This window comes from Stegostoma tigrinum, chromosome 2, assembly GCF_030684315.1.
Source record: "Stegostoma tigrinum isolate sSteTig4 chromosome 2, sSteTig4.hap1, whole genome shotgun sequence".
NCBI lineage: Eukaryota > Metazoa > Chordata > Chondrichthyes > Orectolobiformes > Stegostomatidae > Stegostoma > Stegostoma tigrinum.
The window spans coordinates 65,815,794-65,832,412 of NC_081355.1; the positions used below are offsets into that span (position 1 = coordinate 65,815,794).

The following is a 16,619-nucleotide window of genomic DNA, read 5'->3' on the forward strand; positions in this document are numbered from 1 at the left end:
GACTGCATTCCTCCAGCTCCACACTGTGTTATCTCTGAATCCAGCATGGGCAGTTCTTGCCATCTCTAACAATCTCTCAGAATTGTTTAGTTAGCATTCTAAGTGCTGAGAAAGGTAGAATTGATAACCCTTGATTTCCTGATTGATCAAGAATCTGTCTCAGTCTGAACTCTGGAGTCAGAGCCAAACAGCATGGAAACAGGCCCATTGGTCCAACTTGTCTACGCTGTCCAGACATCCCAATCTGGCCTAGTTGCCAGCATTTGGCCCATATCCCACTAAACCCTTCTATTCATATACCCACTTAGATGCCTCTTAGATGTTGTAACTGTACCCACTCCACCACCATCTCTGGCATCTCGCTGCATACATGCACCAACCTCTGTATGAAAAATTTACCCCTCGGGTCCGTTTTAAATCTCTCCTCTCTCACCTTAAACCTATGCTCTCTAGATTTAGACTTCTGTGCTCTGGGAGAAAGACCTTGGCTATTCACTCGATGTATGCCTTTCATGATTTTGTAAACCTCTATAAGATCAGTCCTCAGCCTCCAGCGGTCCAGCGAAAAATAAACCCCAGCACATTCAGCCTCTCCCTATAATTCAAACCCTCCAGTCCTGGCAACATCCTCGTAAATCTTTTCTACACCCTCTCACATTTGACAATATCTTTCCTATAGTAAACACAGACCAGAATTGTATTCAGTATTCTAAAAGTGGTCTCACCAATGTTCTGTACATCAGCAACACGTCCTCACACCTCCTATACTCAATATTTTGACCAATGAGAGCAAGCGTGCCAGACATCCTCCTTACCACCCTGCGTACCTGCAATTCCACTTTCAAGGAACTAGATTGCTTTGTTCAGCAACATTTCCTCGTGCCCTACTATTAACTGTGTTGTAAGGACAGCAATCTTCCCATCAACATTAGCAAAGCAAAGGAGCTGGGTGTTGACTTCAGGATGGGAAGTCGAGGGCACACCCCTGCCTGCATCGGTAGTTCTGAGGTGGAGATGGTTGAGACTGTCAAGTTCTTGGGAGTGATGATCACCAAAAAATAGTTCACCCATGTAGAAAAAATGGTCAAGAAAAGAACTACAGTTCTAATTCCTCAGGAGGCTAAGGAAATTCAGCATGTGCACAAGGACTCTTGCAATTTTTTAATAAATGCACCACGGGAAGTATTCTCTCTGGGTGCATCACAGCATGGTTTAGCAACTGCTCTTCCCAAGACCATAAGAAACCACAGAGAGTCTTGAACATAGCCCAGTACATCATGCAAACCAGTCTTCCCATCCATTGGCTCCATCTATACTTCCTGCTACTTCGGGATTGCAACCAACATAATCAAAGACCCCTCCGACCCCAATTATACTCTTTTCACCCTCTTCCTTAAGGCAGAAGATATAAAAGTTTACATACACATTGAAATGGATTCAAGAACAGCTTCTTTCCAGCTGTTTAGAGTTCTCAATGGACCTCTCAAATTTTAAAGTTGATGTTGATCTTGTTCTCTGCATACCTTCTCTGCAGCCGGAACATTGTTTTCTTCATTCTGCTATATTACCCCATTTTACTCTGTATGGTATGATCTGCTTGTGCTGTACACAAAACCAAATTTTTCATGTTTTTACAAAATTTTAACTCTGATTTCGCTCCACAGAGGCAGCCAGGCCGGCTGAACTTCTTCAGCAATTTCCGTTTAAACTTTTCACTGCAGCTAGGCAGATGTGACAATAATAAATCAAATCAAATAAGTCCTACCCTGAATTGCCAGAATTATCAGAATGTAAGATCTCACATTTATCTAAATTAAACTCTATTTCCCCTCCTTCATCCCACTGATTCATCCCATTTGATCAAAGATCCTGTTGTACTCTGAGATAATCTTCTGCACTGTACACTAAACCACCTATTTTGGTGTGATCTGCAAACTTACAGACCACACCTCCTAAATTCTCATCCAAATCATGTATATAAATGATGAAAAGTTACATGCAAAGATTTTGCTCCTACAGTTCTCTGTGGCAAGGATTCGAAGGACTCAACCCTCCGAAATAAGAAATTTCTCCTCATCTCTGTCTTTCTGATATTTTTAGTCCTTTGCTGGATTCTGAATTTATCCCAAAGTTCACAGCTATCACTGACTTTTGCCTCCTTATATATATGTTTTATTTCAATTTAACACTCTTTAACTTTCTTAATTAGCCATTGTTGGTTTAACTCGCTCTTAGAATATTTTCTCCTTACTGGAATGTACTTTTGTTGTCTGTTCTACCATGTGATAATTTTGTTGGTTTGATACGTTTAGGGGATAGAATATTTCGTTATCAGGCCCAATCTACAGCTGGCAAAACTGTTTAAGCTCCTTTGATAATCTTAAATTTCTCTCGGAAGAGCTTTTAAACTGACAATGGTTTAAACTGGTAGGATTACCCTGCTGGAGTTGAATAGATAAATAAAGTAAAACCCTAAACAGGACTAAATTATATGGTTGATTGCACATATTGAACCCTTTAATATGACCATGGTGGGTTATTTGAAATCATAGCTATAAATGTAGATTATGTTGATGCTTACTTTCAATGAGAAAGCATGGAATCCTTATGAATCGTACTGCAACCCCCATCCAGGAGCTGGTTTACAGCTGAGGGCTATGCCACAGCCTGCACATAATGTTCTATGCAGAGATATAGAAAACAGAAAAAACTGATTCTGCAGTCTGCAAATAATGATAATTTTTCTTCAATTTTGAAGAACTGGGCAGATTTTTTCTGAAGAGTGGCAATCACATGCCACTCTGCAACTTTCCTTTAACTAAAAAAGGAACTCTGCATTTCTAAAAGGCAGTTCTGCTTAGGGCCCCTTCAGAAATGCAGAGCTGGTGCAGGAGCAGAGGTTTTGATTTTGAATAGACTTGATTTACTGTAGCCATGTGCACTTAAGTACAGTGAAAAGCTTTGTCTTACAAGCAGTACAGACAGATCATAGCAAACAAGGATACACAGATCACAGAGTGCTTAGAGGGAGCAAGGTGTATCGGTTACACAGCACAAGAGGTGCACGAAGAAAGGTCAACATTAACAAGAGCAATATTATTTGAAGTTACAGCCCATTCATCAGTGTAATAACAGCAGGGAAGAAGCTGTTCTTGAACCTGTGGGTGAGTGTCTTCAAGATTCTGTACCTTCTGCCTGATGGAAGAGGTTGTAGGAGAGCATTAGCGGGGTCGGAGGGGTCATTGATGATGTTGGCAGCATTTCTGTGGCACCAAAAAGTGTAAATGGAAATTGGCTTCTGTGAATGTCTGGGCCGTGCTAATGACCCTCTGTAGTTTCTTACAGTTGTGGGCAGATCAGTTTCCGTAACATGTTGTTGTGCACCTGGACAGCATGCTTTCTATTGTGCATCTGTGGATGTTGGTGAAGGTCCTTATGGACATGCCGAATTTCCTAAGCCACCTAAAGCAGCAGCAACGGCATTGTTGTGCCTTCTTGACCATCACATCTACCTGGGAGGTCCAGGACAGATTGTTGGTTATCTTCACTTCCTAGGAACTCGATACTGTTGAACCCCTCGAACTCCGTTCCATTGATATAGATGGGGATGTGCCCTCCTCAGTTGTGGGGGGAAGAGTGGTTTCAGGCCTTGAAGGGTTGTGGGGAAGAGTGTTAGGACCCTGGGACAAGGGTGGTGGATAGGGGTCCAGTGGCAGAAATGAATCTTGGATTTAACAGTGGAAGAGAGGAGTTTGGTTCAACAGCAGAATTAAGGACGCAGAGTACTTAGGGTAGAATGGGAGACATTGGGTCCAATGTTGGGCAGAAAAGGGGAGGGAGAGATAGTGCTTGTTGAATGGTGTTACAGAGGTATGTGGTATTCGCTCCTGGGTGTAAAAGAGGGGATTTTCTGGTCAGGATCTGAGCGATGCAAAGGATCTAGGGGCGGTGTAATTTGAAGTGCTCTTGGCAATTTGTTAGTTCAGTTGAACAGTTACTTGGGAGTTCAACCTTGTATTTAATAATTTAATTTTTACTAACTATTTACCAAACCCAAGTGTAAACCTTCAAATTCTTTGATTTAAATGGATATTTTGGAGGGTTCAAGCCATAGAGGATTTGCTCAGCAAAACCTTCAATATGCCAGGTGATTCCATTAAGGTCTGCTCCAATGGGGATTCCACAGAGAGTCTCCTACTCAACTCCTATCTACACTTCAGGAAGGATAATCTTGCCAATGGAATATCTAGATCAAGACTATAACACCATTTTTCTTTAAATTTAGGATAAGTAGAAGATCAGGACCATTAGAAATAGCTGTTGCTTAAAATATGAAACAACCCCCAATGGAATTTAATAAAAAAACTTTCATTCATGGGGAATATTGTCAATGACTTCACAATTTACTCAGTGTAGCTATTAAGATACTAAGGCATGTTGTGCAGTAAATAATAAATCCTACATTTCGCAAATGCTGAAAATTCTTTGGCGTCTAAGAGAGGTAACACCGTGTAGATAAATTCTTTGCTCGCTTCTAAAGATTTCTCACTACATAATTTGTCCCTAATGGTTTTAAATTATGTTAGCATGTGTTGCTATGCATTTTCACACAACTCCAATGGAAACAACACACAATTCATGAGGTAAAAATTAGTTTGAGAGAAATGCATTACAGAAATAGAGAGGGGGGAATGTGATGCTTTTTGACAATCATTGAGGACATAATCAGAAGTGCGGCAGCGAAAGCAGTGCCATCACAACGGGCACTTGAGATTTGCAATATTCCTTACAATGAAAACAAGAGGCATGACCTCATGGCAGAAGATGCACAATTTTGAGATCCTTCTCCAAATTTCAGAATATATCCTAACAGCAGCTGTGAATGTTCAATGGAGGTAAATTCCTTTCTAGGTTAAGACGAAATACTTTATGAAGCATCAGCCACATATTGAATCAGGAAGTCAAGTTATTTACTGCAACTACAAAATAAAACAGATCATTTCTGTGTTGAGGTAAATGTGGAAAAGCTGTTTCAGGTGTTCTCCATTTCCACTAAGTCACAGTGTATAAGTACCATTAGCTCCAATGTTAATATAAATGGTACTTGGGTTGCAAAAAACGTCAATTTTATATCTTTTGCAATGATTTTACAGCATTACATAGGCTGTAAGTCAGGCTACATATAATATAATGAATCAATAAAATATCTAAAAACATACTGCTAAAACATACTGATCATTTTTTGTAAACTAATGAAATGCAGGATTTTAATATTGTTTTCCTTTTGTGAACATTGTAAATCTATTTTAGTTGGTGGTGATGATATGAAGTTCCCAAGACCCGCATTTTGGACTGCGTGTACATTAGCTGCCCTCTCACCTACCACAGATTTCGGATATTACAATAAAGGTAATTTCGAGAACTTCTCTTCATTCTCATGTTGTACCATAACAGTGAATAATAAATATTTGTTGTTTTATGTAATAGCATGAACAGTAATAAAAATGTACACAGCAGCAAATCTCCTTCCCCTTCGTGGAATTTCTCAGTCTGGGAAACCTGAATACAGATTTCAGCTATGAAAGGATCGCAAGTTCAATTGTTAAATCTGAATAAAATTGAATGTCTTCAGTAGGTTGAAGGATTCATTTTGAATTGTTGAATCTAAAGTGGAATTATGTTATTGAACATGTCTCTTAATGACTCCACCTTTCTGGAGGAGATGGCATTGCATAACTGGAGAGTGTGTGCCAATACAGATGGGACAATGCCCAAACTCTTGATACTAATCGTTTTTGGGGAACCGGCTTCTACTAGACAGAATGGGGTGTGAGCTAGTGTGGAAAGTGAGATTGGATATGTTTAGTCATCTAGTGAGCAAATCTCTAAGCAGTTGCTTGCACATGCTCATCAAACACCAAAGTTTTAATGCAAACTTTGGCCAGAGCATTTTCCTCCATATCTTGAAGATCATGATTAGCTACCCAGCGGAAGATGAAGCAGAATCCCATCTTTTGGACTCCTTTACCCAAGGCCCACTAATCGCAGGAGAAGTTGGAACCCTCAGAAGAAGCATTGCATTGCATTACTCCCTACCCTGACTCCCACCTCGGTGAGTGACATGTCTAGAGGCGGTTCACAGTTATGTTCTGGCGAGCACAGCACTACCATGAGCCTGCAGTTAGAGGTCAAGGGAATGGCCATTGTCTCTGATACTCGAGGCATTGCTGGAGAACAGGTCTCTACTACAGGTAGTGTAGAAGCTGACCCTCTGGTCTCCAACATGTGTCATGGAATAGATCTGTGAGGAAAGACAGGATTGAGAGGTAGGCTTTGCATTTTTCATCCTGTTATAGTCAATGATAACTTTAGAGGCTTCTCATGTTGGCCCCCGTCTTGAATGGAAAACTGTCTTGCTGCCACAAGAAAGATGCTTCGCCCATGACCCATGGCTGTTTCTCCTCTTTTCTGATGCTGACACCGGCAAGATGCCTGTGCCTTTTATCTTCATATTGATTTTGTGCACGTTCAAGTAGCATATTGTGAATCTATTAGCCCTTCGTTACTTCCTCTGATGCACCTTTACATATCTCAAATATCTCATAGCCTGAAAATTGATGAAGGAGAAAATGGCACAAGGCTTGAATTAATACTTTGCATCAGGCTATGCTGTGGACCACACAGATACTAAATAATCAAAGGGCTAAAGGAGGCAGTGAGGTGGGGAGGGTGACGGTGTTGGCAGGAGATAAATGCAATAACCAACACTAGAAAGAAAATACTCGGAAAACTAACGTGACAATGGGGAATACACACATTCCTCTCCTCCTTCAGTCCTGCTGTGTTGCATCCCAGGATTTTAAAGGAAGTAGTTGCGGAGATAGTGGATTGTAATCTTCCAGGAATCCTTAGATTATGGATAAGCTCAGACAGGCTGGAAAGCTGCCTTATTTAAAAAAGGGAGGACACTAAGAATCAAGTGACTATTGGCCAGTTTGCTTAACATCTGTCATTGAGTAAATGTTAATTATGAAGAATGTAAAAGTAGAACATTTAGAAATACAGTCAAGCAGAATTAGCATGACTTCATGAAGGACAAGTCATGCCTAACAAATTTATTACCTTCAGAGGTAAAAAGCAGGATAGATCAATGGAACCACTAGATATAATATATTTTGATTTCCAAAAGGCATTCAATGAGGTGTAATACACTAGGCAACCTAGTAAGACAGGAGCCCATGGTTTTGGCAGTAGTATATGAGCATGAATAGAGGATTTACTAACTAATAGATGATAGAGAGTTAGAATAAGGAGGCATTTTCAGAATGCCAACCTGAACCTGTGGAGTACCACAGGAATCAGTGCTGGAGCCACAATTATTTATGAGAAATAGGAATGATTTGGATCATGGAAATGAATGTACCATCACTAGGATTGTGAATGACTCAAAACCAGATGGGAAGACAAGTGATGAGTAAAACTCAAACAGCCTGCTGAGGGGTATAGGAGGTAGCAGGAACTGCAGATGCTGGAGTATCTAAGATAACAAGGTGTAGAGCTGGATGAACAGAGCAGGACAAACAGCATCAGAGGAGCAGGAATTTCTGAAGAAGGGTCTAGACCTGAAACATCAACCTTCCTGCTCCTCTGATGCTGCTTGGCCTGCTGGGTTCATCCAGCTCCACACCTTGTTATCTTTGTTGAGAGGTATAGACAGATTGAGTAGATGAGTAAAATAAACTTGGCGGATAGAACATAATGTGGGAAATTATGTGATTTTTCACTTCGACAGGAAATATAGAAGAGTTGAATGCTATTTAAACGGGGAATGTTTGTAGAAATTTACAGCACAAAGTGATTGAATCCTCATGCATAAATCTCAATATCCTTCCACTCAATTCAGCAGATAATAAGGAAGGCAAATGGACTGTTGGGCCTTATTTCAAAGGGATTTGAGCTTAAAAAGTAGAGAGATACTGCTCATTCTATATAAGGCACTGGTCAGATCACACTTAAACCATTTTGGTCTCTGATCTAAGGAAAGATAGTGACATTGGTGGCAGTCCAGAGGAGGTTTACTATGTTGATCATGGGAATGGAGGGATTTTTGTAGAACGAGAGGTTGAGAAGTTTCAGCTTGTACTCATTGCAGTCTAGAAGGATGAAACACAGCCGTATTTAAACACAACGGGACATGGCAGGGTAGATGCTGAAAGGTTGTTTTCTCTGTGTGAGAATTTAAGGCACAAATAGAAAATCTGAGGAAGGCATTGTCTATGTTAGATAGAGGTGAAGAGGAATTTCTTCTCTCAGAGGACAGTGTGTCTGTGAAATCCTTTATTGCAAATGGTTGTCGAGGCTGGGGTAAGTATATTCAAGGCTGAGATAGAGAGATTTCCAGTTAGTAAGGGGGTTGAAGGTTATAGGAATATAGCAGGCAAGTGAAATTGAGGATTGTCAAATCTCAATGAATGACAGCACAGGATCAAATGGCCAACAGCTTACTTCTGTTCTGTGGTTTCATGGTCTTCAGGATTACTCCCAAATTGTTAACTCTCAAATGAGTTGTGAATGGTGAAACCGGTGCATGGTCTATTGTGAATGATTCCACATAAATTCCCCATGCCACACCTCAAACCTCTGCTTCAGCAGAGTCCTTGCTCTCCTTATTTTGAAATATAAACCATTGACTGGTAATGGTTTGTTGGGAGATTGCAGGTTTTGGTCCATAATCACCTTTAATCTGCAGTGTTGCATTTGCATTGAAGTGAAACAGTCAGGATTGCTTGAACAATATCAATTCTGATAATTTGTTTTGGCTGTAAAATACATGCAAACATTTCTGCTGTCACCTCCCTCATCTCCCTTTTGCACTGTGCAGTCTCTAAAGTCTTTATCTGGAAAACACCTTTGTGCAAGGTGGAGGTGGTGAACTATGAATTTGGCTCTTTCACCCTCAACACACTCATTTTCCATGATAAGTTGCTCCCCTAGAATGTTAGATGGCCTTCTTTTGTCCCAGCCTTCTGGCCTTCTTCAAACCATTCCAACCCACACCCTGCCCCAAGCACTTGTATTATCCATTTATTTTCCATCTTCCTCCTCTTCTCCCTCATCTCAATCCTCTGATACTTTGTTGACCAGCCACACTGCTATAACGCCCATCATTCAATTCCACTGCATTTCCTCCTTACCAGCAGACCCACTAACTCTAATGAGTTTCTTCCATTCATATTCCGTATTCCATTCTTCCGTTGCAGAGGAGTGGAAAATCACTAACATGACACCCCTGTTTGAAAAGGGAGTAAGGCAAAAGACGGAAAAATACAGGCTGATTAGTCTAACCTCAGTCGTGGTAAGATTTTGGAGCCCATTGTGAAGGATGCGATTTCTGAATATTTGGAAGTGAATGGTAAAATAGGACAAAGTCAGCATGGTTTCATCAAGGGGAAGTCATGCCTGACAAATCTGCCAGAATTCTTTAAGGAAGTAACGAACAGAGGAGAGCCAATGGATGTTATCTACTCAGACTTCGATAATGCTTTTGATCAGGTGCCACACAGGAGGCTGCTGAGTAAGAAAAGGGCCCATGCTGTTACAGGCAAGGTGTTAGCATGGATAGAAGATTGGCTGTCTGGCAGAAAGCAGAGAGTGGGGATAAAACAGTCATTTTCAGGATGGCAGCCGGTGACAAGTGATGTTCCACAAGGGTCAGCGTTGGGACCACAACTTTTCACTATGTACATTAATGATCTAGATGAAGGAACTGAGGGCATTCTGGCTAAATTTGCAGATGATACAGAGATAGGTGGAGGGACAGGTAGCATTGAGGAGGCAGGGAGGCTGCAAAAGCATTTGGACAGGTTAGGAGTGTGGGCAAAGAAGTGGCAGGTGGAGTATAACATGGGAAAGTGTGAGGTCATGCACTTTGGTAAGAAGAATAAAAGCATGGACTATTATCTAAATGGGGAGAAAATTCAGAAGTCTGAAGTGCAAAGAGACATGGGAGATCTAGTCCAGGATTCTCTCAAGGTAAACATGCAGGTTGAATCAGTAGCCAGGAAGGCAAATGCAAAGTTGGCATTTATTTTGAGAGGACTTGATTATAAAAGCAGGGACATACTACTGAGCCTTTGTGGCCTGGACAGGCCACATTTGGAGTATTGTGTGCAGTTTTGGGCCTCATATCTCAGGAAGGATGTACTGGCCCCGGAGCAGGTTCCGAGGAGGTTCACGAGAATGGTCCCAGGAATGTAAAGCTTAACATAGGAGAAACATTTGCGGACTCTGGGACTGTACTCATTGGAGTTTAGCTAGATGAAGGGGTGATCTAATTGAAACTTTCAGAATACTGTGTGACCTGGACAAAGTGGATGTTGGGAAAATGCTTCCATTGGTAGGAAAGTCTAGGACCTGAGGGCACAGCATTTGAGGAAAGGGAAGGCCTTTTTAAAACAGAGATAGGGAGAAACTTCTTCAGCCAGTGGGAAGTGAATCTATGGAATTCACTGCCACAAAAGGCTGTGGAAGCCAGGTCATTGAGTACATTTAAGATTGAGATAGATAGGTTCTTGATTATCAAAGGGATCAAGGGTTACAGGGAGAAAGCAGGAGAATGGGCCTGATGAGCTTATCAGCCATGATTGAAAGGCAGAGCAGACTTGATGGACCAAATGGCCTAATTTCTGCTCCTATGTCTTATGGTCTTATATCCAGCTGCCAGCCCCCACTGTTACCCACTTCCCTGTAATTGTTAGTACCCTTCTGCATCCTTGTTTGCTTTTTCCATTCCACAGGATGCCCCAGTGTCCCCATCAAATACTCCCTTTAAGATTCATTCTCTGTTCGTCGTTTTCTGCTGAGCATCCTCTCCATCAGCTTTTCTGTTCACCCCTTTAAGATTGGGTTAATCCCACCATTAAACTGAAGACTACTTGGCTGCACTTTCACATTTATGTGACTGCCTCCCTTGGGCAGGGTAGTGGTCCCATTTAGCCTTCATCCCTAACACTAAGTGTTTGATGACATGATGGCAGACTATCTATGAATAGGACGCCTCGTTAATTTATCAGCATGGAGAGGCTTCATAAGCTATTTTCTGAGGGAGCCAAGTTAGTGAAGAAATGTTTACTAACCAGAGGTTGGAAGAAGCGGTGGAGCCTGCGAGGTAGATGTTTATTACAGATAGTTGGCTTTGTGAACAGATGTGACTACCATTTTTGGATAACTTAATTGCACCAGTAATCATAATTCCAGCAGGCTAGGGTGTTAATGTGTAATTGGCACACTAAGTATGCAAAAGAGGCTTCTGCTGAAAACCTGTCCTGTGGGATACCTGATTCACCCACAACATTGAGAACTTCAGAGGAAAGATTTAACACACTATTCGGAATCTGGCACTTGGCCTCCTGCAAATTAAATTCCCCTGCCCACCCTTCTGAAATTTTCAAGTGAGCCAATTAAATTCCACCAAATGAGGTAAATGTCTCCCTTTTGTACATTCATTCTCCTATAAATCTACATTTTAAAGTATATTTCATATTGGCTACAAATGCAGTGATAAACGATAGGACATTATGAAGAAAGGTATCTGATTTGAATATATTAGTATCATTTTTAGGAGCTTAGATTTCAAAAGAATGGCATTAATTTAGCAGCAGAGTTTTCATGCCTAACGCTGTAAGCACTGTAAGAAAGGGGAGTTACTTTTGTGCAGGATTTTTGTAAGACATCCATGTCAGACAGTACTTTCAGTGTAGCGACATAGTCTAGTCTGCGTCAGAAAAGAGGAAACACCTGGAGTGTTAATGGAACTTGTTTTTATTGCTTTTTATGACAGAGAATCAACATGAAGTCATTAGCTTGGTTTTGTTTCAGGATAATCACGCACTGATTTTGAGCTTGTGAAACTCAGAGATTGGAAGTTTTAGGCACTTCAGATGCAACCCGTCATCACTGTAATCTAAGAAACAGGACCAACAACTTACACAGACTCCCCCAAATACAGAATGGTAATGATCAAGTAATCAGCTTTTGCAACATTGATTGAGAGAGAAATGTCAGGCTGGTCACAGAGATACACCTCCTCTTCTTGAAAATAGTGCCATGAGATCTTTTCAATAGAATGTTATACAGCCCATACAATGTGGAAACAGGCCCTTTGGATCATCAGAGCATCCCATCTCCCTTTAACCCACCTAATCTACACATCCCTGAACACTATGGGCAATTTAGCACAGGCAATCCACCTAGTCTGCACATCTTTGGACCGTGGGAGGAAACTGGAGCACCTGGAGTAATTCCCAGCAGACATGGGGAGAATGTACAAATTCCACACGGACAGTCACCAGAGGGTGGAATTGCACCAGGCTCCCTGGCACTGTGAGGCAGCAGTGCTAGCCACTGAGCCACCGTGTGACTTCTCAGGTAGGTGACATGAGCCTTAGGTTTAATGTTTCAGTGCAATAATGACACCTTCAACATCTAGTACAAATCAACATTGCTCCTGCCACTATGTTTTATGCGTTTATGTTGAGCAGGAACCATAGAGGAGCTCAATATTCCTTCATTCCCTTAAGGACAAGCATTTTGACCCTTCTAAAATTTGTAGTAAGATGGTATTTCCCGATACATGGATTGATCTTCAATGTGTGAGTATTAAGCATTTCAAATTTTTACAGGAAATCTTTTTTCACAAAAAGACTTGCGTCGTTTACTTGAAATAGTTTAGGAATACTGCAATCAGTACTTCGATCTGAACATCTTAATAGATCAGCAATCCCATCTCCTCAGAAAATGCTCCATTATTAAGTGGCAGAAACTCAAATCACTGTTGGAGGCGAACACCACATAATAAGAAAGAAAACATTTTGTCATCTATTTCCTTTAATTAGACAAGCAATAGGATTCCAATAACTAGTATTATCCAGTATTCTTCTTAGAAGAGTGGAACTGTTTATTTTTCTATACAGAATAATATCTCAGAAATATCTTCTGAATAACTGCAGTGTTACTTTTATTATTGAGGAGGTAGCTGAGAATTCCCACAAACTTGTTACACGTGTGACAGCTGTTAAAGCATTGCAGCCTCAGCAGGAATTTGATTCTGGAGAGCAGAAACTTGTGAAGTAAATATAATGTTGTCATTTTATTTGGTAGTGATGCCCTGAGGTCAATCCCAATGGTCCACTGATATTTACTTGGAGTATACGCTTGGCCTGCCTATAGTAGTTGGGTAGAATAAGGTTATTGAATTCAGATTCCAAGATGGTCTGTCACTTGAACTTAATTGTTTTGTTTCGATCATGTTGCATTTACTCGAATGCTTTCAAGAACAATTAATGTTAATATATGGCACGAACTGCACCACCTCTACCTTTGCCTTTTGTGGAAATAATGTTGTGAAAGGGGTAAGTGGCTATGGATGAGGGTTGACTTTGTGCCAAAACATACGAGCTAAAAGTTTGCTGTCTATGTTTGCAGTACTGGGAGCTGCTGTGTTTCATTGGTGAAGCAGCTGTTACCAGAAACCAAAGGTCTTGGGAAAGGGATCACACTCAGTAGAGGCCTACACAATGCACAAGACAGAAAAGGCAAAGTAATTAATTGAAGTTGTATAACAAAACAATTTTGATCTGAGAACAGAGCTGGTATTGTGTGACAATGAGTTGTTCAACTTGCACATGAGATCAGAGGCTAATGTTACTGCAGATCACGCTCAGAACAAATGACTTCATTGGTGGGACCACAGTGCCAAACACTATATAGATTTAGAGATTCAAAACTTTGGAGCATTGAAGGCAAATGTGCCAAATGACTTAACCACCCCATCTAACTGTGATGCAGCTTTCAAAGAGTCCCCTAAGCCTGTCTGTTCATCAATACTACCAACAATACATCCCTACCATTAACTGTGTAAGTCCTGGCCTTGTTTGTTTTACCTAAATGCACTACTTTGCATTTATCAAATTAAACTTCATCTGCCACTCCTCAGCCCATTGGCCCAATTGATCAAGATCCCTCTGTAGTCTTTGATAATCTTTTTCACTGTCCATTATACCACTGATTTTGGTGTCATCCACAAGCTTAGTAACCTTGCCTCCTATATTCTCATCTAAATAATTTATATAAATGACAAACAATAGTAGATCTAGCACTCAGCCTTGCAGAGGACCTCTGGTCACAAGCCACCAGTCTCCTCCCATCAAGCCCATTTTGAATGCAATTAGTAAGCTGTCCCTGAACTCCACATGATTTAACTTTACTAACCAGTCTACTATGCGGAACCTTGTTGAAGGCCTTGCTAAAGTCCATGTAGACAACATCTGCCTTCATCTATCAAGTCCCCAAAAACTCAATCAAGTTTGTGAGACACGATTTCCCAAGAACAAAACCACGCTGACTACCCTCAATTAGTCCTTACCTTCTAAGTGTTGTAAATCTTGCCCCTCAGAATCCCCTCCAAAACTTACCCATCACTGACATCAAACTCACTGGTCTATAGTTCCCAGGCTTCTCCTTACAACCTTTGTTAACTAAAGGCACAACATTAGCCACTCTCCAGTTCTCTAGCACCTCACTTGTGGCTGCAGATGAAGCAAATATCTGTGCTAGGGGCTTCACAATTTTTTCCCTAGCTTCCCACATGATCAAGCCATGGAGAGTTATCTACTTGTGATTTTTAAGGCCTCCAGTATTTCCTCTTCTGAAATGTGGAATATTTTCATTCATTTATTTCCCTGAGTTCTCTGGTCTTCATGCTTTTTCCTCTTAAGATCTCAGTTCTCCTTTCAAAGCACACTCTGCTTTGGAAAGAAGTGCAGACTTATCCCTTGTTTTGAACAATGTGCGCTGCATACATGTGGTGGTGAGCAACCAATAGATGAAAGAATAATTGACGGTAGGTTTAACCAAATTTGGGGATTCCAGTTTGAAAAGGACACATACTGTAAATGGCTATCAAACAAATGTTCATGCTAAATGTAAGTACATTGATATTGAGTCACTAATTAAGTAATTGTGATATTTATTTTTATTGAAAGATATTTTAACACTGTTCCATGACAGTGCAAGCACTGACTATAAAACAAGATAGCCAAATTGTATTGTTTCCAGTGCAATAATGGATGGTAAAGTGTAGACTTGCATTGAAGCTGTTGACAAGACACTTGGACAAAGCTGACATGAGCCTGATTTCAAGGAAACCAAGAGTTGCAGTGGGGTAGGAGAGAGGGGAAAGTGAAGGGACGTAGGCTTACACCAGCACTGTTGTTGCTTCTCTCTGCTCTACAGAAACAAAACTATTAAAATATTGACTTACATTCTATTGGGTGGCTTCCAGTTTTCTCTTTAAAGTCCATTGTTTAGCCTGAGGAACTGAAACAAATGGATGAGCATGAGCAGTGAATACTTCACCATCTTGTTAACCAATGTTAACATCCTAAAATCTGTCAAGTAGATGCACAGCACAGTTTGAAATCACTGGTATCCAATCTGGAGAGATATCGCAGCTAAGTGACTAAGGTCTCAAATTCATTCCTTCACTCTTAAAATTTCCTCCATATGTAAACAACATCAGATTGAATTTCTTCCTTTGTAGCTGGTAAGTGAAATGCATTGGAGAAACTGAGGGTTTATCAACAATAATGTATTTGTTACTCACTTGTCATATAATAAAATGTTATCTTGTGACTTTATGTGCTCCACTATTACTGACAGTGAACGTGTTTAATGTTGAATGCATAGACCCAAGTGAAGTCAGGCTGGATTACATTAGTTAAATGCCTAACAGCTGTCCCTCAAGTATGTGACTAGATATGACAACCAGCTGGAAATTTGGCAATCTGCAGAGAAGTCCATATCAGCCAAACTGATTACTTGAGGCATTGCAGCAATGTGCACAGTGTGGCTTTGAATCCAAATAAACTGCAGCTGGAGCCTTTCCTGATTTTAACTATGAAATGAGAATATGTTAACAGATGGAGCATTAGACCTCCAATGGGTTGGTTTCTGGTCAAAGGAAGTAGGAGAATTACTACTCCTGCAGAACAGCAAACTATAGTCTCAACATCAGAAGTAAACGTTGCATGCTTAGACTACACCGAGTTCCTACTATCACTGACTGTATGTGAATTTTTTTTTACTAATTCTGTACCTCAGAACTATGAGTAATTTTTACTTAAATGTCTTCAAATAAAACCATCAGCAATAAATTCACAATAGTACTGCTTGATCTGCAATTTATTTTTATTTCTCCCCTATCTCACTTCCCCCTTGCCCTTGGAGGGACAGGTACCCTCTGGCAGTTGTGATTTTCTGAATTGATGAACTGATACAGAGTAGGCTGTATGGATTCAACAGCACAGGGGTAACAGTACGTCAGCTACACAGATATGTCATAACTGCTATCCTGCCCTTTTCGAAGGTACATAGAAATATGTTTTCTGCAGAGCCTATAAATACGTTCAGCATCAAGAACTTTCAGTGATGATTGAAATCTGAACCCAGGCTCATTATTGTACTCTAACTGTGCATTGATGATATTAGGGGACATGATTGCGGTATACAAAATTGTGAGGGGTAGAAAGAGAATTAACAGGAGGTTCCCCTTTGATGAAGTT

At 40.7% G+C, this 16,619-nt stretch overlaps 1 protein-coding gene and 1 long non-coding RNA gene across 10 annotated transcripts in view; one reads left to right on the forward strand and one right to left on the reverse strand.

Moving 5' to 3' along the window:
* LOC125463177 (zinc finger protein 385D-like) overlaps nt 1-16,619 on the forward strand; it is an 850,093-nt gene that overhangs the window by 276,123 nt on the left and 557,351 nt on the right. For all 9 annotated transcript variants that reach the window (XM_059654439.1, XM_059654442.1, XM_048554065.2 and 6 more), the window contains one exon: nt 5,311-5,409. In XM_059654439.1, coding sequence (XP_059510422.1) covers nt 5,325-5,409 — 85 coding nt within the window. In that variant the 5' untranslated portion in view covers nt 5,311-5,324. The remainder of the gene's footprint in view (nt 1-5,310; nt 5,410-16,619) is intronic.
* The window catches only part of LOC132210947 (uncharacterized), a 90,082-nt gene that overhangs the window by 44,297 nt on the left and 29,166 nt on the right, over nt 1-16,619 (reverse strand). The window contains exon 2 of the long non-coding RNA XR_009447200.1: nt 15,320-15,375. This is a non-coding gene — a long non-coding RNA (uncharacterized LOC132210947). The remainder of the gene's footprint in view (nt 1-15,319; nt 15,376-16,619) is intronic.